The sequence below is a fragment of the Athene noctua genome, chromosome 7 (assembly GCF_965140245.1).
Source record: "Athene noctua chromosome 7, bAthNoc1.hap1.1, whole genome shotgun sequence".
NCBI lineage: Eukaryota > Metazoa > Chordata > Aves > Strigiformes > Strigidae > Athene > Athene noctua.
In genome coordinates, this window is record NC_134043.1 from 30438334 (window position 1) to 30459795 (window position 21462).

Below are 21462 nucleotides of genomic sequence, written 5' to 3' on the forward strand. Positions count from 1 at the left end.
GTGCTGAGACTTTGCAATTTCAGATTTACATCATCAGGTTCACAGACCCATCAAGTACATCTCATTCCAAGTGTCTTTCAGGCTAGTTTTTTCTCCTTGCATGTTAATTCATAGTGCATTAAGAAGTAACTGTATGTAATATGAAGCAGCTACATATCTTTTTGGACCAAGCAAATACAGATAAGAACTACCTCTTTTGCTAGAAAGCAATCCTGGGATTTCAATATTCCTTGGAAAAAATTTTTCTGGAAATCTGTAAGATTTAATAGTTGTGGTACTTCATTTGCCATTTGAGGTTTTCACTGACTGGGAAAGATATGAAGTACAAATGAAAATATTATATGGACCAGTGGACCTATTAATTGTCCCACTGGTCTACTTAATTTTTTTAAGTTAATCTCCTACACGTAGCTAATTTTTATTTTTATAGCTTTTTTCATGTGCTCTCTCTTGAATTCTGTCTTTTTTCCTTGCTTCACAGCAAGCCAAGTGATTTGAAAAATTAGATCTGTGCATTTGCAATTTCACAGTACTTCCTAAATGCTTTCACTCAAATGGGCTATCTTGCCAGTTCTTCATGCACAATAAGTTTAGCATTAGTAAAAATTGTTGTGTTGCTCTATTTTTTTTTTAGGTGTTAGCTGTCTTTGAGTAGTTGTGAATCTGATTCTGAACAGACCTGTGGGAACACTTAGGGATAGACCGTGGTCCTCAATTATGAATGGCATAGGGGCAAAAACTATTATAACCTGCAGTTAGTTTCAGGAGGGATTAGACCTGTGACACTGACATAATTTTGTCTGCTTTAAGTTGAGATAGTGCAAGACTTTGCTGTCTAAGTGCAAGACAGTATGCTTAGCTTCCCACTGACATCAAATTAATTAAAACCCTGGCCCTCTTTGGATATCTAAGATGGGTTTTCTGGCTACACAGTTAAATTTTTTTCCCTTCTATCGGGTTCAAATAAGATTTCTGCGTACCACACTCTGAGAATATGGGTGCTGACAGGAGAACCCCAAACTGGTCAGACTTCCATATGGGATTTAGTGGTTGAAGTACGGCACTGGGACCTGGTTGTAGGATTTCCATTCAATACTGAACTCTTTTTGTGGGGCTGGGGTAAAACTTGGTTTATGCTCAACTGCAGGTATGCTCAGCTGTGAAACAGCATATGATTTCTGGTGTCAAAACTCCTGATTATAAAGTACTACATAGTCATTGTTTGCTTGTATCAAAAGCTGTGAGAGTTTGGGGCTTCTAAAAAATTGATAAGGGTGTGTCTCCCTATTTATTTTCTCCCCTCTGGTTGCTTATTTACTGAAAGTTTACTGAAATGTTTAGAAGGTAGCTGTTAAGTTTTTCTGACTACAGAGGTAACCTTTGTTGTCTCAGTACCTAAGACTTCAGTGATGTTGCACTGTAAACTGAATCCCATTTCTAAAGCTTTTCTTAAGTTCTTTGATCTGTCAGTCCTTAAAACATCATCTGTCATCTCATGTAAAGTCATACTCAGCAGATTGCATTGAGTTGCTCTTCATTGGGCTCATCTTTGTTCTCAGTACAGACATCCTACTCTTTGATTGGAATTTGTTCTAGCTGTAAGAGCCCTCTACTGACTATTCAGTACCTTGATGACTGACGAATAGGAGACTGCTTGCATCAAAGGATACATTTGACTCTTGAGTGTTTAAAACAACTTGTAAAAAGCCCACTGGCATTCTGATAAAAAGAATTATGCCTTGGAGACCTGGTATTATAGTTTAAGCACCGGAGACAGTTATTTTGCTCTTGTAGAAACAATTGTGTCTGTCTTCTGAGTGTGGAACTTGTTCTCTTAAGCAGTCACGTGCACCAGTCCCATTTTCAACAAACCCAGACCTATAGTAGGAGCACACAAACATAGCTGTTATTTCTAAAAATGATGTGTTTGTGTGTTAGAGTGGATCTACTGTGCATATCTCACTTAATTTTATTTTGCAAACTGTATTAAAATTAATTTTTTACTCTGAACAAGGTGGATGATTGCTTTTGTTCAGCTTGGCTGCAAAAAGACAGATTTGAGCATGCATTTTTTCCGAAAGCTTCCGTTTCCTGTTCCTTCACCTTACTGGTGTTCTTGTGGCTGCATAGATCTGGCCCTTGATCCTGATCATAGGGTTAAAAATAATATGCATTCCGAATACATCAAAAAAGGCTTCTCAAGTGAGTGCACTGATTAGTGTACCAGCCCAACAGAGGCTGGGCAAGTTCTCTTTCTGATCATGATTACTTACTTTTTGAATGATTAGTGAGTGCCTAACTAAAAAGACTAAATCTGGTTTTCATCCTTTTTCTTGTGTAAATTACAACAATACTATACTTGAAATCTGTTGTTAGGATGTGTTCCTTGTCTTAGTATTTATTTTGTAAACACTCTTTTCTCCTGTTTCATCTACTTTTTCTCACCTTCCTTAAGCTCAACAACCTGCTTTGTTGCAAACATTCAAAACTCTTAAACCCACCCCTTGGGCTGGCGTTCCTTTCTCCAGACCTCAGCTCCTAAGTTTGTCACATTTTACTTCATCTATGCCGCCTTAACATCCTATGAATAGCCATTAATTCTTCAATGCTGCATAGTGATGGGATAGCATTTTGCATTACACTGGTTAGTAGCACCTGAAATGATCTTAAAGTTAAGTGAATATAGAGGGAGTAGCTGGAGCTCTTATTTGTACAGTTGAATTGGCAAAAAATGTTCTGTATTTAACTGTGGTGGCCTGTATATTTATCTACAGTAAACATTCATGAGGCTTTTTCCAGCAGTCAAGGATCTCACTGTGACTTGGGTGGAGATACTCCCAAACCTCTGCTACTGCCATGCAGTGATTTCCTCCCCCTGCTTAGTTCACAGTAAAAGGTCAGCCATCTAGTCTAAAGGTGATTTTAGTGTATGTGCTAATATTTTTTTTTTTTTTTCCCTCTCCTCTCTTGGATGCTTTGTTCAAAGGAACTCTATCCTGCAGCAGTTAGAGTCAAATATGGCCCTTATTTAAAGAAAGGGCAAGAGCTACCCTGATGATGCATGACAAAGCAGGAGCAGCATGACAATATTTAATGGGCTGCAACTCCCAGGACTGGGCTGAGATTTAACCAATTATCTTTGTCTGCAGAGTTTGTATTATGCTAGCTCTTCACTCATTAATAACGCAGAAAAGCTTGGGGTTGGTAATACTGTAAAATTAGCAATTGTATAATACCATCCTAGAATCTTCTGTGTGGGATTTTTGTGGATTGTTGTTTTCCCAAGAGGCTATGTTAGTGAGCAGTGCTCAGACAGGAGCATAGAAAGGTGCTAAGGTCAGATGCATCTTTCAGCTTTGCACTGGCCAAAGCCCCCCTGTTAAGTCAGAGTGAAGACTTAATGATTCGAGTTTTTCTTTGGGCTGGATTGGGTTATGGCCTTATGTGGAATTCCCTATAAAACTTCCTAGATTTGTACTCTGCAAAGGAACATGTGGCTAACTAAGAGTGCTTCGAAGATGCAGTGGTTTTTTGACCTCTTTAAATGTTTCAGTTTGATGACTAAGCTTGCCAGATTTCAGATACTGAGTCATGGCTTTGTTCTTGGTGACAAACTTCCCCTTCATAATGAGCTCTTATTATGCTTTTTGAGAGCCGGAGCTACATGAAGTGGGGAGAAGAGGATCAGCTGGAATAGCCATTGTTCTTGCAAAGGGCAAAACAAGCAGAATATTTCCCAGGAGTACTGGCAGAGGATCATGTTTGTTAATGGCAGTTATACCTGTTCCATGGTTTCAAGCTTTCCTTTGCTTGCTACCATCCTGCAACTGCAGAGTTGTGTGAAGACAGAAACTGTGGTTGTGCTTCGTGTTGTGTTTATAGCAAATCATATCTGTCTGCGTAATGCTAAAAGAATGGGGGAGGAAATGGGTCTTGAAGCATATCTAATAGCTATGAGGTGCCACATAGGATGAATAGTGTTCAACAGAATTGGCAAACCAACTAGAATCTGAATGAATTGGCTATAACGTGTTCTGTGGAACAGCACACGGGGAAAATGAAATGCATACTCAAATTTTAGAAATGTGAGGGAGCCACAGTTCCCAAGTAGGAAGTAGATAGCTTTTCCCATAAAACCATAACCACATCAAGTTCCAGTGTTTAACACAGTATGTAGAATCTTCTGACATGTATTTTATGGCAAATGGGTAAGCCAAAAATACATTTCTTGGTTATATGACTGCAACAAAAGATTAAAACTGAAATTTCTGAGTCTTGTGAATGATATCAGAGTGCATCTTGAAACAGTTTAACAAGGACTGTGGTTTATTTAACTGAACATACTGCTCTGAACATCCCTTACTCCTCAGCTGAATGCAGCAGCTTGTCATTCAGTATCCATCTGTCTCAGATGCAATTCTTACTTGAAGCTTTGTGGTTTTTAGCTGAAATTACATATTAATAAGAAAGTAGGAGGGAAAGCTACTGAGCTAATGTGCCCAGTTAGTTAAGAATCAAGTCACATTTTATTTACTTAAACCCATCTGTGCTTGTTTTGCCAGTAATATATTTGGTCTGCGGCCTGTGGACTATGCAGAAAGTGAAAAGATGAAGTCTATGCTAACGTTACCAGTGAAGAATGAATCATATTCACTTAACCAACCTTCTGAGGTAAGTGTCTGTGGCTTTTTCATTTTGTTTTCCTTTTATAAAGGCATATGTCCATCCTGTAAATACTGAAGGCTGGGAACTAATTACAGTACATCACCTGGCTTCACAGGGAGATTTAAAATAGGCTAGGAAATTAACTTGGACAGTGTTTCTAGAAGGTATGGGAGACACAAGCTATGATATTCTGTGTTATAGCTTTATCTGAGGAAACAAAGGATGTTTCTTGCAATGTGGCTTTATTATAGGAGAATGAATACTGTATTATTCTTGAAGTGTTGTTGATTGAACTTTGCTATTGTTGTGTTTTTTTCTGTATATTTAAATTTGTTCTACTTGCCAAACTGGCTGAAAGCAACAGTCTTTGCTCCAGGTGCTTTTTGTGGGCCTTTAAAAGGCTGTTCCAGTATCATCCTTTGTCCAACAATGAAGATATTAGCTCAGCGGTTGAAAACAGCTTTTGAAAGATTGTTTTTGGGTTTTTGTTCTTCCCCTTTTTTTGCCAAAGACTTCTCAGGTCTTATGAACAAAATCAGGTTATTCAGGTTTAACAAGTTACTGCATTGTGAAATGCTTTGTGCTTCCTAATGAATGATGATTAAACTGACCTGGCTGATACAGTCCTAGTCTACTCCTAGGTATACAGCCTATTATGAATCCCTCCTCAATGAGGTAATAAGATACCCGTTGGCCAGAAGTAAACAGTAAACAGTTACAGCTAAATTGACAAGGGATATTACTGTTCCTCCCACCTGTAGCAAATGTAAGATGCAACAATTCAGTCGCAAACTAAACACTTGGTATTTGCGTTTGCTTTGGTTTGAGTGTGTGCCAATGGATGGTTACCAGCTCATGTGGATGGCTTGATCCAAAGCCTGAGGCTTTGGGGTAACTGGGTCTCAAAGGTATGTCTGCCCTATGGAATCTACAAAGACTCAGGAGCTGAAGTATCACATCCTTGTCAGCATAAAACTTGAGCAAGCAGCCCCTCTTACTTCTCATTAGTAGTATCTACATAAAAAAACATAAGCATTCATTACTTACAGGGCAGTGTATTAGTGACTCTTTAGTAAATTCAGGTGTTAATGATGTAAGTTACTCAGCATATTGGTAGTGTATCTGTTTGTAATTCTTCACTAAAAGTAGGAGGCTTTACTGCTTTATTGTGGAACTTTTTTTCTCCTTCAACACTGCAGTCAGCCAGGCTGTTTACACAACATTCAACTGGCTATATGTGTGCACACCAGTATTTAAAAAAAAAAAGGCAAGTAAGGAAGAACTAATGCACAGGCTGTTTTGGTACCTTGCATTAGAGGTATTTCATTTAGTTTATGTCAAGGTTTTTTTCTTCTAGAGCTGGTTTGTTATATAGAGACATATTTATGGACCCCATCCACTAAGCTTGCCATGAATTGTTTTCTTATTAAATAAATTCTTATTAAATAAAGCTGTCAAGTTAGTTGCTTTCCTTGTTCCCAAGTAGTCAGCTTATTGTAGGATTTTCTGTTCATGCAGGCACTGAGCCCTAGCCAGCCAAGGGATGGACCTCTTGGTATACTGGGGAGCAATCTTAATCTGAAGCAACAGAAATTGCTGAACAAACTAGCAACAGTTCTGAAGGCTCAAAGTTGTACTGAATTTAACAGCAGAGGTATGTAGTCTTACTGAAATGTCTCTGTCCAAATATAAGTAACTACAGTTTTGCACTTTATCCTTTAAGACAGTAGCTGCAACAGGCTTTTTTATCATTTCTAATAAGTTCAGTTTCTGAAATCCCTGAATTCTAGCCTTAATAGAATGATGGTGTGTTGTTGCATGTAAATGCATATAAAGCCTGCATGTTTACTGAGACAGGAGACTTCTAGGGGAGCCACAGTTTGACAGTATATTGTTTGTTGTTTAAAAATCTGTAAATCCTCCTCAAAGACCTCTTCTCTTTACACTTCTTTTACAAATTTTAAGTTCTCTGCTCATGTGAGATATCCAGTAAGGTTTTTATCTGCCAGAAGTGGTCTTAGGCAGATGGTGCCTTTAGAAAGAACATGTCATTGACTAAAAGCGGACAAACAACTTCTCACATGCTACCTTCTCTCAAATTTTATTCTTCACTAAGATGATGGAGTCAAGTTATGGGGCTTGAGGGTTTCTTGTTCCCTTTTGAGGATGCAAACATTGTCTTAACCCCTCAATTAGTTCTTCTTTGCAATGCTGCTTTTCCTGCTTGTGAAAGAAATGCTAAGGTAATTTTCCCCTACCATCTTTCACACCCTGGTTACTATTCTAGAATTGTGAGTTGAGTTCTGTTAGCTTTGTGTTAAAGCAGTGAGATCCCATAGTAAGATTCCTGTCACAGTTAAATATAACTTTAAAAGGATTAAAAAAAAAAATACTATCCTATAAACCAGAGCTGCCTCTGAAGATTTAAGTGTTAGCTTAGAACTATAAAAACGTGACTTCCCTTTTTTACAGCAAGTATATGTTGAAACCCACAAAACTTCTAATAGCGCTTCTACTTACTCATATCTTAGTCTCAAAAATCACATACTTGTGCTGGAAAGAGTGGTTGATAAATTATTATAGTCTGTTTATTCTTTAAATGGTGATTGATTGCTTTTTCAGCCAGGCATGTTTCTGATTTTTATGTGCTTTTACTTCTACTGATGTAATCTTTCTCCTAGTAACTCATCTTGTTATCCCTGATGTTCCAATGCCAAGTACTGTCAAATGTATGATGGCTGTTCTGACTGGATGTTGGGTTCTCAAGTTTGAATGTAAGTATTAAATGTATGGGATTCTTCAGGCTTTTTAACCAGAAATTGTAAATGGGATTCCAGAGAAAATTTTCTTTTTCAACAACTGCCCTAATATCAATACTAGCTTAACATAAAGTGTGAGGGGTTTGGGTTTTAATCTCCTGAATGACAAGAGATTTAATTAAAATACAACTATTCCTTCCTTGGCAAATGTGTACATTTCATGGTTAGATGTACTGGATAAGTCATACCCTAAGTATCAGCGGGGAGTGAATTTGTTCATTGCTGCACTAAGAATGATTTGGAAGACTATGGAAAATAACCTGGGAGAAGAGGAAGGAATCTGTTAAATTATTGGATTTCTTATAAGCAGCTTTCATTGAAATTGATAGGAAATTTTCCTTGCTTGGGGTATGTGATGAAAGCCTGTAGGAAGGTAAGGTGTTGCCTATAAGCTGAGATCTGTTGAAAGTTATAACTTCTAACCAAAGTTATGCGCTCAGCTGATCATAACCCCTATTTGTATGTTCCACTAAAGCTTTCCATTTGTTGAGAAAATTCTTAGGCTTTATGCAATCCCAGCCTCAGGCAGATCAAATGTGTATGTAACTTCTGACACCTGTTTCTGTACACATAAGCCCTGCAGACTGGAGTGCTCTTCAACTAAAGTAGTAATGTCCAAGGAAAGATGACTTGCATGGTGTCCTCTTAGCATGCAGGTAGTTTTGATGTCATCTTACATACAGTCTGTAATTAGTTTTTAGGTAGTGTGCTATTTTGTACAGCTGCTCTTAGGGACTTACACCCCAAATTCTGCTTTTTATTTGTTTTTTGTAATGTATTACTTACAACTACTGTGAAAGCAGATATTAAAAGATGCCTTCTTCCCCTTGAACTTTATGGTGAAGTCCTTTTAGCTAAGTACACTACACATGAGTTGATTATTCATGGAAAACTCAAATTTCATTCCAGTTTTCTACTGTGTGACTAAACATCAGAATATAAAGATTTAGTGGTCTAAATTTTCAGTCACTAATGTTTATGAAGGCACTGCTTAAAGCTTTGTTTTGCTGATTAGAGATATCAATTAAACTCAGCCACCAGAGTGAAAAGAGCAGGCGTATTTTACTTAAAATATCTAAATAATGTAACAGAATAATACAGAAAACATACAGTAAGAAAAGACAGAACAGTGCACTTAAACAGGAAAATACAGGGTGATGTATCAAATCATTATAACCTGAGAGAGAGAACAGTGATTAGAAAAGATCCATCACCACTTGCATACGTTACCATCATCCAGACCAGCAGACGCTGGGCAGCCCCGGTTATAGCGAGGGTTTGGAGAACCTTTCCCTGCAAGTGGGAAATCCTATGCAGTGCGTCCACCTCGTAGGTGAGGCTTCCAAAGTCACTGCAAGTGGGTCCAGCCTTACATACCTAAAAATTAGCAAGCCAGAATAACTGGCACCTTTGTTTTGAGCAGAACATCTGGTTTCACTCTCTCATTAGATTCCCCCCAGAGCCTGGCCAGGGCTCCCGGGAGAAGCTAAGGGAGTTTCCCTCCTTATCTAATTTATTTATATTCTTTTTTAAAACAAGGCCATATATCTGTCCTGAGGCTGGACAGCTAGCTTCATGGCTTTGTTAACTTACCCCTACACAGAGAAGAAAGATACTGTAGTGTTTCAGGCTCTGCTGGGGACGGGAGACCATGTTGCCATTGTCCCTCCCCCACCCTCACCTGGTCAGGATTGGAAGTTAAACACAAACCCCAGAGTTGAAATAAGGAAAGATTTAATACAACAGTGTAATAAAACGATCTAAATAACAACAATAGCAATAATAACAACAATAAACAGTAATAACAGTAAACAAGACAAAAGATATACAGAGAAATACCACAATGAACACAGCCAGCCCGCCGAGTGTGCTTCACGAGACAAAAGCCACAAAGGGAAGCTTCCACTGGACCTGATGTCAGCATGGTATGAATAACCCAGCTGGAGATTCCTTACCGCTGCTGGGGAAACGTAACCCTATCCTAGCTGAACCAGGACAGATACATTCAGAATAGACATGTTTTCATTACATCCATCACCAGTAATAAGTATATGATATCTAAGCTACATCTTTCATAAATGAGCATACATATTTTGTCAGTGACTACATACTAAGTTAGCAGCTTCGGCTCAGGGCTTGTTGCTCAGGTTTCACCACCTTTTACATCAGAATAGGTGATTTATTTTAACTTAGTATAATTCGTATTAGCACAATGGTTATTAGTTATAAAATATACAGGATTTATCTATAGGTCAACTCTGGCTTGGGCCTATTGTCCAAGCTTTAGCACTTCAAGCTTCAAAAGATGCATAGTAGTTTTTCAAATGAGGCACATCATCAGACTCTTTCAACATTGTACTCTTTTTAAGAATGTTCATTTGGCTTCCAGATAGTGTGCTTGTTCCATGCTTTTTTTTTAGGAATCTATTGAATCAGTGTCCCTTCAAATGTTTTCTGCAACAGCTGCGTTGGTTACTGTTTGTGGCCTTTGAAGCATTTTTAAAAAGAAAACATAGTGTTATCTTTGTCCTGTTGTTACAAGTAGGAGTAGCTTTTTGTTGAATAAGTAACATGGAGAGATATTGTTTATGCTTAAGCAAGCAGATAGATTTAATAACCTCCGGAAATTTTGTTAAGCAGAAGGAAGGTGGTTTCCTGTTTGGAGGTAGGGATAGAGCAGGAAACTCAAGAAGGCTTAGGTTGTGTACTTGGAAAGGGTGTATGCAGGTGCTCTGGAACTATATCCTATTTAATTGAGACTGAATAATTTGTTTCTGCGGTGTATCACTTTGCAGATTCTTTGCTTCACTCAGTTCAGGAGGTCTGCATACCTTCTATCAATGTGCTAGGGTGATTTTCCTTTATTTCATTTTTATCTTCTTGCTAGTCAGATGCTTAGAAAACTTGAGCTGAAAGGTAGGGAGATTTAATTAGCGAGACCTGAGTTTAAATCTTCATGGAAGAACTTTTATATTTAGAAGTGATTGGAAAATAAAATATAAATAAAAATGTGTGGGGGTTATTCAGGGAATATTTTCATATTTTTTGTTTGCAGCTGACTTTTATGTTGTTAGTACTGATTAGTACAATCCTGACTGCTAATGCTCTCAGCTTAGTAAGCAACATACTACTTAAAAGCGAGTGATTCTCCTCCCTAGTGGGAAATGTTAGTAATAACTCATGGGGTCTGATGCAGCTAAGTGCCTATAATTAACAGCACCACTCCATCTGTTCCCACCAGTCTGTTATTAGTCTTCTTCAGAGTCATTACAAGTTAAAGATTGTTATAACAAATAATGGGACTCCAGCTGATGGAACATTTGTCTAGGAGAAAAGAGGTCTCTGCTTTTCTTTTACATAATTTCTCTTTATTTATCATGACTTTTTGACTTCTACTTGGGTAAGTTTCCTTAAATGTGATGCACGCACTTTTGAAAGTTTATTTGCATATACTGTCTTACTTCTGTCAAAGCCACTGCAAATAAGTTGGAGTTGCTTATAGTTCAATGTTCTAAACCATTCACTGAAATTCATGTTCAAAAACTTCACTGAAATATATGAAAAAACAAAGCTCAGTGTAGCACAATGAAATGCTGACTATGCATAAGTGAGTATTTGAATTATTTTACTACAAGGTAAGCTGCATTTGACTGTTATTTCCAAAGTTATATTTATAGCCTACACATAATTGTACCACTTTTTTAAAGAATATGGCATGCTTGCAAAATACAGTACTTCATTTAAGAGTGTATTTCTTATGTTAACTCTTCTGTTATGGCAGGCTTTCAAGCTGTGTTTTTCTAATAAAAAGCAATTCCCTTCTCTTGTATAATTCTATGGTGCTTCTGTTTATGTGTGTCTATACACACATATATAGTATTCATTAGTATCAGTAGAGAGGTAATGTGGAATTTTCCAGCAGGGTTTGAGCTAAATATAAGGCCTCTTAAGTATTAGGGAGCCAAGATTTAAATATGTATCTTCAGTTTTGGGGTTCCCTTTTGTCTTCAGGTAGAAGGATGAAAGGATGTCACCGCTGAGCAATATTAGATCTTCACAGAGGAAAAAATTTCACCTTACCAGTTGCAGTTGCACATTTTTCCATATATAATACCCTGTCAGCAATATATCCACTTATGAAACAGCATAGAATTCAATTGAGACACTGTTGTCACTGTGCTCCTTGCCCTTGGCCATATCTTTCATTGGTTTCATTACTTTATTGCCTTCATTATTTCTGGGACGGTAATAGGGCACAAAGTAGCTTATCATTATCATTCTGCAAGTAGGCTGAGACAAAGATTCAAGTTTCACTATATTTCCTCTATGCTTTTTGTAGAGCATAGAATAGTGTAATTAAAACCAGCAGAAGTCTTAATAGCTTTTCAACTTGTTTTTTCTTAAACTGATTGTCATCTGTTAAAGCAGGGAATGAAAAATGAAACAAGCTTGTGCCAGTCTCTTCAGCAAAGTATCTGGCAGAATTCTAAGCATCTGACTGCTTATTCCTTTATTTGTTTTGCTTACCTGAAGCAGCAGCAATGATGCAGCTCTGATCACTTTAAAGAATGCCAAAAAACCCTGCTTGTCCTGTAAGGAACAACTGGGAGTTGACTAGAAGAACTAGGACATTTCAAGGCAAAAACCTCTCTGAATTTCTTGGAGCAATATGCCCATCCTTTGTTTAAGCTACTAGATGAGGGAAGTGCAAAGCTGTTTGAGCTGACTGCATCTCAGGCTGGACTGTCTCTCTGCCATGCATAAACATCTGTTAAGTAACAGGCTGATAGTCCGCAAAGCCCTCCCTCCTTAAAACAGCTCAAAACTTTTGATCTCTGGAGTTTCATGATTGTTCTGCAGTTGGACACTTCAACTGCTGTCTCCTACAAAAGGACTTACAGCTCTGTGGGAGGTGGTAGAAATATCTAGTGTGCATATGCATATTCTAGTTGTACTGGGTGTACAGTGGAGGGGAATGTTTCACATCAACTGGGTTGAACTTCTCCACTCCCGCAGTGTCTGCACCTTCTGGAAAGGAGGAAGGAAACAGTTTTGCTTCAAAGTCTGCGCAAACTTAGACTGAGAAGCTTCTGGGGTTTGCAGAGTAGAAAATGGGGGCGAGAATGTCTTAAATGTGGCCTTTGCCTTTGTCTGCAGAGCTAGGAAGTGGGCTGGTTTAAACTGAGGTCTAGAGCAAAGGAAACCATGTTTCCACTGCTCCCTCTGTTCTGCTCTGTCATCCACATACTCAGTTTTTCATATTTAGAGAGTCCTTTTGCTCTAATTCACTTCTGGTTTGAAGGAAACATTGCATTAAGGAAGCCTGTTGTAAGGAAAGAGATGAGGAATACTACCTCGTTCATGTAAAAGCATGTGAGAGGATCTAGAGGATGAGCATTCCCAGTGGAACTTAACCAGACCACTCTACCTGAGGAATGGCTACCTCCAGTCACTTTGATCAGTCTGGAAAACAGCTGTGGCACATAGTGGTTTCTTAGAAAGACAGGACACTTGAGGGTTTAAGTGAAGTAATGATTTTCATATTACATGCCTCCAGCTTCTGGGAATTGGTATTTAAGGACTTTCTAAGTATCTGCTCCAACATGTTTAATAAATATCACCTGGATTAATTTAAATACCATTCTTAAGGAGATTCATTTTAGTCTCTGCAGCATCTTATGTCATTTCCATGTGTTGGACTGCTTTTGTTTCACCAAATGAGATCTCCACCTCCATGATTCTAAAGTTACTTTGTAAGCATAGAAGAGTATAAAAATTATTTTCTGTGCTATAGCAGAGACCATAATGCTGTTGATGAAGGCAAATTAGTGCTAGCCATGCCAAATTCCCCCAAGGCTTTCTCTCAGTCCAGATTTCTTCCTCTTCTAGGAAATTAATCCCATCAAGCTTTACTCAGTCTGCATGTAAGTCTTAAAACCTGATGCAGACTGAGCTGAAGAAGTTTCAGTTGCAATCTCTACTAGATCGTGGATGTGTAGTATTTCATCTTCTTTGTTGCTATCATGTATTTCCAAATTACTTTTAGCTGTTCGAAGAGATTTTTTGGGACTAACCCCTGCTCTTTGCTTTATTAATGCAAATCCAACAAAACTCCAGTAAGGCTAATTGAGTTACTGAGAGCTACCTCTGGGTATCAGGGTGATTACAACTTGTTCTTGGCAACCAGTTCTTTTTGTACTTTATCCTGTTTAAATTGTTTTTGCTGATGCAGTTAGTTTTATTATAAACCAATAAGACTTACATGAGGAAGGATTATAAGGCTCTGATCTCAAATTTTGCAAATAATGATTTCTTTATTTCCAGAACTTGTAGCTACAGTTGTATCAAAGGTCAATTAACAATACCGTTAGAGTGGGTACCCTTTTAACCTGCTTGTGCCTTATATACTGGAAGGTGAAAAGGTAAGGGCAGCTGTTCAGTGAGGGAATAAGGATCACTGTAAGTAGTGATGCCTTACTGATCTTGCTAATGAGGGAAAAAAATTGAGCAGTATTTTCCTTGCCAAATGTGGTGCCATCAAGCTAAAATGCAGTTGTATTAAGCTAAAACCTCTTTCTGCAATATTTTTTAGGGACTTTAATGCAGGCTCAGTTTTTGCTAGTATTTGGTGCAAATGATCTTATTTATATCTACAAATTCCAAGTGTGAAATCAGCTATTTAAGAGGCTTTTAAACTTCTAATGTTCTGTATTTCTAGGGAAGAACTTTGCGTGACCCCACTGCACATGCAATCTTGTCCCAATATGATCTTCTGTCAGGCAAGCTTTGTTAATGAGTGCTTGCACACTTGAACTGGGCATCGCAAAGGAACTCTGGTCCATGTGAAATGGAAACATGTCACTTGCCTTGGTACAAGTCTTACCCTTTTGTGGGTAATTGATCCAACTACTGTGATTAAACTAGAGGGCCATTAAAGCATAGTTGCAATAATCGCCCTCTTTCTTTAGGGAAGAGAACATGTTGGACGAATAAACTTGATCAACTTCAAACCTAGAAAGTCCACAGCTTTTATTGGCAACAGTGTCAAGCAATAGATCCAAACTGACTGAGATCCTGAGTAAGTTGAATGGTCTTTATTTTATAAAAGAACAGACTGGAATTTTAGTCAGGCTTGACTGTAAAGAATGCACATGCTGTGAATGTGGGAAGGAAGACAATCCTGATCTCTAACCCCTCCTAAAGTTATAGGTGTTCTCTCAAAAGCAAGTTTACTTTCCCTCTGTTTTCAGAGAGCTTCTTTAAAGATGTCCTTTTCAGCTTTGGTCCTGTTTTGAAATTTTTTTTGCATAAGTACTGACGATGCCCATCTCAATTGCAGAAGGGAAGTGGCATAATTTTGATGGTGTCCTCATCACTTTTTAATTAGGATAATAGCAATTGGTTTTTTCAGTCCATTCATTTGACCGGTGCCTTGGCATCAAGTTCTCACTGGTGGCTTTTCAATAGTGCGCCAAACAAATGAGAGTCTGTAATCTCAGGAGTTCTGGGAATCAATTTAACATGGCTCCTGTTTGAAGTCAAAGGGTGCTATACCTCTGACGTAAATAGCAGAGCTGTAAGTTCAACAGAGCTTCTGGAAACATCCCTGTAAAGTAGTGGAGTGATATACCTTTGAGTACAGTATGGAGTTTTATTTCCTTTTATATGTCCTCTTAATCAGAATGACACTCAATTGGATGGAGAGACTATTAAAGGGAAACTGTCACGTTATCCAGCCACTTACACACATTAGCAGCTTTAAAATTAATAATGCCTACTCAAGAAAAAGACCTGGGCTTTACAGAGTGAACTCAGCTTAGCACTCAGTTGTCAAAATAAAATCCCTAGTTGTAAAAAAAAAAAAAAAAAAAAAAAAGAAAAAAAGAAAAAAAAAAGGAAGAGCCTATGGTGTCTGGTTGTATCTCTAGTCTTAAGTGTAAAATTAAGGGTTTATTTAGCACAAGATAATTGTACCATCTATTATAAGAATGATAAAGCTTCTAAATGGTGCTTCCAAATGACACTAACGCAACCAAGCATCCAGTTGGAGTCAATGCATCTGAAAATGATAATGCAAAATTACTTATCTAGAAGCAAGTGACTTGACACTGAGGTTTTTTTTGTGAGGGAAGAATGGGCAAATAAGAACTTTTTGTTTAAACAAATGCATAATGTATTAGGTAGAAACACAGTTTGAACCATCTGGCATTTTGTCTCAAATATGAGAACAGCGGGCTATTTCACTTTTTTGTTTAACCTATTTTTTTATTATGGTATATGAATTCTTTAATATCAGATATCTTTCTAGTATGCAGGAGTCACTGAAAAGAGGTGAGCAACTTGGGAAGAAAACAGTCTGAACAAAGTCTGCAGTTAAAGGTCATACTATACTGGTCTCTATTGCTTAAATTATTTTAGCGTTCTTTGTCTAGTTAGGAAGCCTTCTGCCATGGATAGTCAGTCCTTGACTGTTCACCTTAGGACTGTATGCACCTTCCTCAAACACTGGTTGTTAACTGCATCAGTTTTCTGAATATCTAGCTAGACCATGATTCTGATGACACGTGACATGCTGTTTGCCTCACTTCCATGTGCGTAAAACTCTCCATTTTCTGTTCCCTGTCCGTGTTGTCTCATCTCTTTCCAAGTGATACTCTTGCTACGGATTAGTTGTGCTGTGCTATTGATGGTAAGATTGGCATGAAGTATGTTGAAGCCTGCAGCACCACCTCTTCTAGACTTGAGGATTCCAGTGACTGACTTTCCTCTTTTGCTAGCAGCACGTAGACACAGTGTTAGATGAGACTGCTTGAAATGTCCCTGAGCACAATGGTTCCAAAAACCATTTGTTCTTGTCTATCAAATATGACAAGACCCATGAGTCAGAGCAAGTTCTGCTTCTACATCTTGCATGAAAAATATGTTTGGGAATTGAAAATGTACTATTTTTCTGTCACAAAAAACCAGTCTGTTGCTCTGTTGCTCCACAAAGGGGGGTGGGCGTGGGGGTAGTGTAGGCCTAACAGTGTTGCCTCTTAACATATTTATGTTAAAGGAAAACACCTGGGCACTTAGAACTTAGTTCATGGCTTTTTATCCTGTCTGGAATACAATGCTTTTGTGCCACAAATTAAGACACGGATCTGTTCTGATTCTAGCTGGTTAAGAAAAGTTAAAATTAATGAGAATGCTGATCATGCAGGCACTGTCTAGACAAATGACCTGTTTGCATATTTCCAGTTTTTCAAGGAAACCTTTATTTTGTGGTTCTTATAGATACAATGAGAGCAGGACACATGTAGGTGAGTGTCTCTTGCTCTCTTGGAGGATTGTCATTACATGTGACAAGGAACTTTGAGCATAGATTCCGTGGAGGACTTGGCAGTGCGAAACGGACAGCCATTTTTGCATACATATGACATAACCTACTTAGCGTTTTCCAACATAGACATTCCACTAACATTAGTCATCTTGATGACTTAAATATTTTTTTTTTTCAGGCAAGTAGCAGTACAAAAAGACATTGTAGTCTTTTGTATTCATTCAACCTTTTATTACTTTAGTATCACATTTGCTTCATTTACTGATGCTGGCACTAGACACTCAATTTGTGATGTACTCTTTGTATAAAAACCTCAGTTCTGTAGTGAAAGTCCTTGAAATTGAGCTTTTGATGGTAGATTGAAATAAAACCTGTTCATAATGAATGGATGGTTCTGTTCTTAAGACTAGATGAGAGGTTTTTCCTTTATTGTAAGTGGCACACATTAACATCTGTATTTTCTTGTAAGGAGAGAATAGCCATGTAAGTTAGAGGCAAATCAACACAGGAAGTCTTGTTGAGTTGTGATTAAAAAAAAAGTGAAATAACTTTTAGATTTATTTTTGAGTTATGAGTACTTTGAAAATAAGCTGTTAGTATTCATTGCTGTTATCAATAATGAATATGTAAGTTGCTTTTTCCAGAAAATACGTGACTAAGTTGCCCTTCTAGTTAACTTTCTTTGAAGGAATGAACAAGTGCAAATAATGAATCTGATATTTGTACATGGAGGGAGGTCTTTGCTATAGCATTCAGCCAGATGTGGTTTTCTGTATAGGTTTATCTTTTTTGATGTAAGTACATTGGAGGACTTCTAGTAGCTAAACTATGAATTCCCATTGCATTTTGTGAGTTTGTATAAACCAGTAGTAAATTACTAATGGTTGGCTTTCAAGATCTCTCTAGAGAAGACTTTCCCATCAGCTACTTATTGCCATGGTATCCAAGTACCATTGTCAATGATAATTCATAGTCTTGGGCTTTCTTCCTTTGTAGGATCAAACTCCCACATTTTACTTCTGATTTTTAGTCTGTATTTTTTTAGATACTGTGGGTTTCATATTTGCCCAGTGGAAATAAGGTGCCTGAATAAGAAATGCTGTGCAAGGAGTGAGGTACTACTTTAACACTTACAACCTTGACAACATTGTAAATCCTCATGGAACAGTTTTCAAAATCAGCTTTGCAAACTTTCTTGGGTAATTTTTATTAATGAGTGCAATGTATGTGCAGGCAAAATGTTCCATCCTTGAATGGGTGACCACAGCAATTTCTCTTTCCAAAGTGGGGTCAGGTAGTACATTTAACTGACGTTAGCGATACATTAGCATCAGCGCATTCTGTATTGGAAAAAATAACTAGCCTTAAAACAAGGTAAAAACACGTTGACTCTCAAAGACAATCTCATTATGCAGCAGTGGTAACAAAAATGAATGCCACTGTTAAACCCTAGCATAAATCTCCAGTTTGTGCTGATCTTGGAGACCTTGAAATCTCATCTGATTTGTTATTTGAGGCCATAGCTGTTTGGAAACAGCTTTGTGCTTGCTTTGTAATTGCTCTTTATCAGGCAATTGCTTCCATTTCATGAGTGCAGAGTTGGTTCTACATGCTGGCTTTAAGCTTCTAAATGATCAGCAATTTGACATTTGACATTAAGTGGTTGACCTTTAGTGAGTAAGAGGAAAACTTAATAATTCCTAGTGTTTAGAGCACTGATTTTATTGTGATACTGCTTCTCTCCATCTAACTTGCATCTTTGGCCACTGTTGTAAATTTTTTCAAGTTTAATAGCAAATTGCTAAAGCACACAATTTTACTGCTATGTTTTGCATTGTGGGCAATACCTTTATTTGAGTGTGACTCTTTAGTCCCTAAAATGACATGTAAGCCTCTGACCAAAATGTGATCTCTAATCTTTGCCTCCTGATTGTGGCTTTTCTAGGGGTACAAGCCTGTCTACAAACCACAGTCCGAGAACAAGAAGAGAAGTATGAAATTCAAGGTGGCCCACAAAGAGGCCGGCTCAACAGAGAACAGCTGGTGGGTTTTATTGCTTGAGACAGATTATCTTAATGACCTTTGGTTCATGCATTTTTGCCCTTTGCCACATGTGCAGTAGATGTAAAATTTTAATGTGGTCTTGTACAGAAATTTGATTATGTGCAAGGTGATCGAAAGAACTGCGAACACCCATAAAGCTGTCATTTTTCTCTATTAGTGGATATGTTGCTATAACCTTGTCAGAGGGAACGCTGTATTACATTCATGGAAGAAACTGTATGGGACAGGAAGTGATGCTGCTTTGGCCTGCCCTGCTCAGCTTTAGAACCTAGTTGAAATTATCTGAGTGCTGGAATGAAAAAGGTTTCTATCACTTTTTCTTTCCATGTAGGGCCACTTTTGTATTTAACTGGGTTAATTTTTGGCTACTTTCTGGATTACATTGGAGAAGTTCATTTAAATGTATTGTAGCAGTAGCTGTAAATATTTCTAGCTCATAGTTCAAATCCTGTTGTGCTGGAAAATATATTTAAACATAAGCAAGAATTTACCACATTAGCAACCTTTTCTTAATTGCATGCTTACACCGAGGACCTAACATGTTAAGTTACTTTTCTAGCTTCCAGTGTTGGTTATTTCAAATAGCTTTTTTTTTTTGTAGGTTCTGATTGTTGCTTTCTTTTTTTCCTGTGCTTAGTTGTGAAGTCCTGTATTTATACTTTTTTTTCCTTACATTTAGCTGCCCAAGTTGTTTGATGGATGCTACTTCTATTTTTTGGGATCTTTCAGCCATCACCATAAGAGTGATCTTGTGGAGTTGGTCAAAGCAGCGGGAGGACAAATTTTGGTTAGGCAGCCAAAACCAGACAGCGATGTGACGCAGACAATCAACACGGTGGCGTACCATGCAGAATCCACTTCTGACCAGAGGTTTTGCACTCAGTATGTCATCTATGATGTGTCTTCTAAATTCAGGCCAGAGAAAATTCGTCAGGGGAAAGTCTGGATGGCCCCCTCCAGCTGGCTTATAGACTGTGTGATGTCATTTCAGCTCCTGCCTGTAAAATGAATATCAATGTCTCTTGAGCAAGGTTTTAAAATGTGGTGAATCTTGAGCAGTTGGAACATTCTGGTAAACATTGATCTGAAGCTATGATTTATGTTTTGTACTTAGGAATACAGAAGAGCTTTGACCATTTATATGAGTTACTAAGATCACTGATGCTGGAATAAACAAACAGAATGGAGGAGAGAGATAAATACACTGCATTGAAAAATATGCCTCATGTTATTTAGTATGCTATATTTCTGCATTTAATTTAACTGTAATAATCACTGACATTTTGTACGTAAGATCTTGCAAAATGAAACTTTTTGCGTTCTTGATTTAAACCAGCCCTATGTAGGTGATAGACCTTGACACCATTTCTTTTGTGTTTGATATCCACTGACAAGGATCTACTGTGTGTCAAGATTTCCCAGCCAGGCCAGAATTTGTATTTTTTAAAACAAAGACTATGCATTTGAAGATGGTAATTTGCCTTTGTAGACATCTCTTCTGTCAGATGACGTGATGTTTCTTATAACTTCTTACAACTGAATTTTGCAGGAAATTCTTGGCATGGGATAAGCATTTTAGAAATTGGAGTAGAACTAATGGCCTGAATTCCTTTGAAAGTGGACAATTTTGAAAGCACTATCTGCAAAAAATCTTGGTCTGAAATTCCTTATTTGTAACAAAAGTAATAGTTTATTCACTCCTTTTTCCGCTTGTAAACATATAACTTGAATTTGATTATATTTTCTGAAGGTTTTTAAGCATTGGTATCCTTAATAAATTATTGTAATTAAAAATATTTCTGTAATTATGAATGCTTGCTATCATGGTTAATTTAATGAAAAAAAATGTTAATGATCATAAAAGAATTATGCCTCACTTTGCACAATTATACGTCAACTTAGTTGACTACACTGGAGCATATTTGACTCTTTCATATTTGTTACAATATTTCTCATAATTGATCATAAGTTATTGTCAGAATCTTACTTCCTTAGTCTGTGCTTTTTTGTAATGTCTCACATCTTTTGTGTTGCATTAGTTTGTGAATTCATAATTTTAAAATGATGTCTCGTAATAATATACAATGAGAATGATATTTGTGGGATAAAACAGTGTTTCTTGTGTTTGCTTTTGTATTGCTTGTAATAATAGAACTTCTGGTGCCAGCAAGCTTTGAGTTTCTTATTGCATGAGCTTAGCTGCAGAATAAATACATAATCCAGATGTATCTCAACTGGTAAATGGAAATATAAGTACTCTTCTGTGAACTTGATACAGCTATGAAGATAACATATCCATCTGCAAGCGCAGCTCCTCAGTGTGAGAGCATTGTTTTCTGTAACCACTGCCCTTGGAGATCCTATGCCAATTTTCAGTCTGCTCTATAGAACTCCTCAAACTCAACACTTCAGGTATAACAGATATGGTTTTCAATAGCATCTACCAGACTTCAGTAGCTGGAGTATCTTGATCTATCACTTATGCTAGACTGAATCATTGCTCTTCATTAAATGCAGTTCTCAAGTACTTGCATGTCTGTGTGAGCGAGCAAAAATGCAAGACCCATTAATAAATGGAACAACCCATGGGAT

The 21462-nt window shown here is 37.6% G+C and overlaps 1 protein-coding gene across 1 annotated transcript in view; it reads left to right on the forward strand.

Moving 5' to 3' along the window:
- BARD1 (BRCA1 associated RING domain 1) overlaps positions 1–19902 on the forward strand; it is a 44248-nt gene extending 24346 nt beyond the window's left edge. The window contains exons 7-11 of the mRNA XM_074910874.1: positions 4563–4671; positions 6184–6319; positions 7347–7439; positions 18752–18849; positions 19550–19902. Coding sequence (XP_074766975.1) covers positions 4563–4671; positions 6184–6319; positions 7347–7439; positions 18752–18849; positions 19550–19879 — 766 coding nt within the window. The 3' untranslated portion in view covers positions 19880–19902. The remainder of the gene's footprint in view (positions 1–4562; positions 4672–6183; positions 6320–7346; positions 7440–18751; positions 18850–19549) is intronic.
- The last annotated feature ends 1560 nt before the right edge of the window (positions 19903–21462 follow it).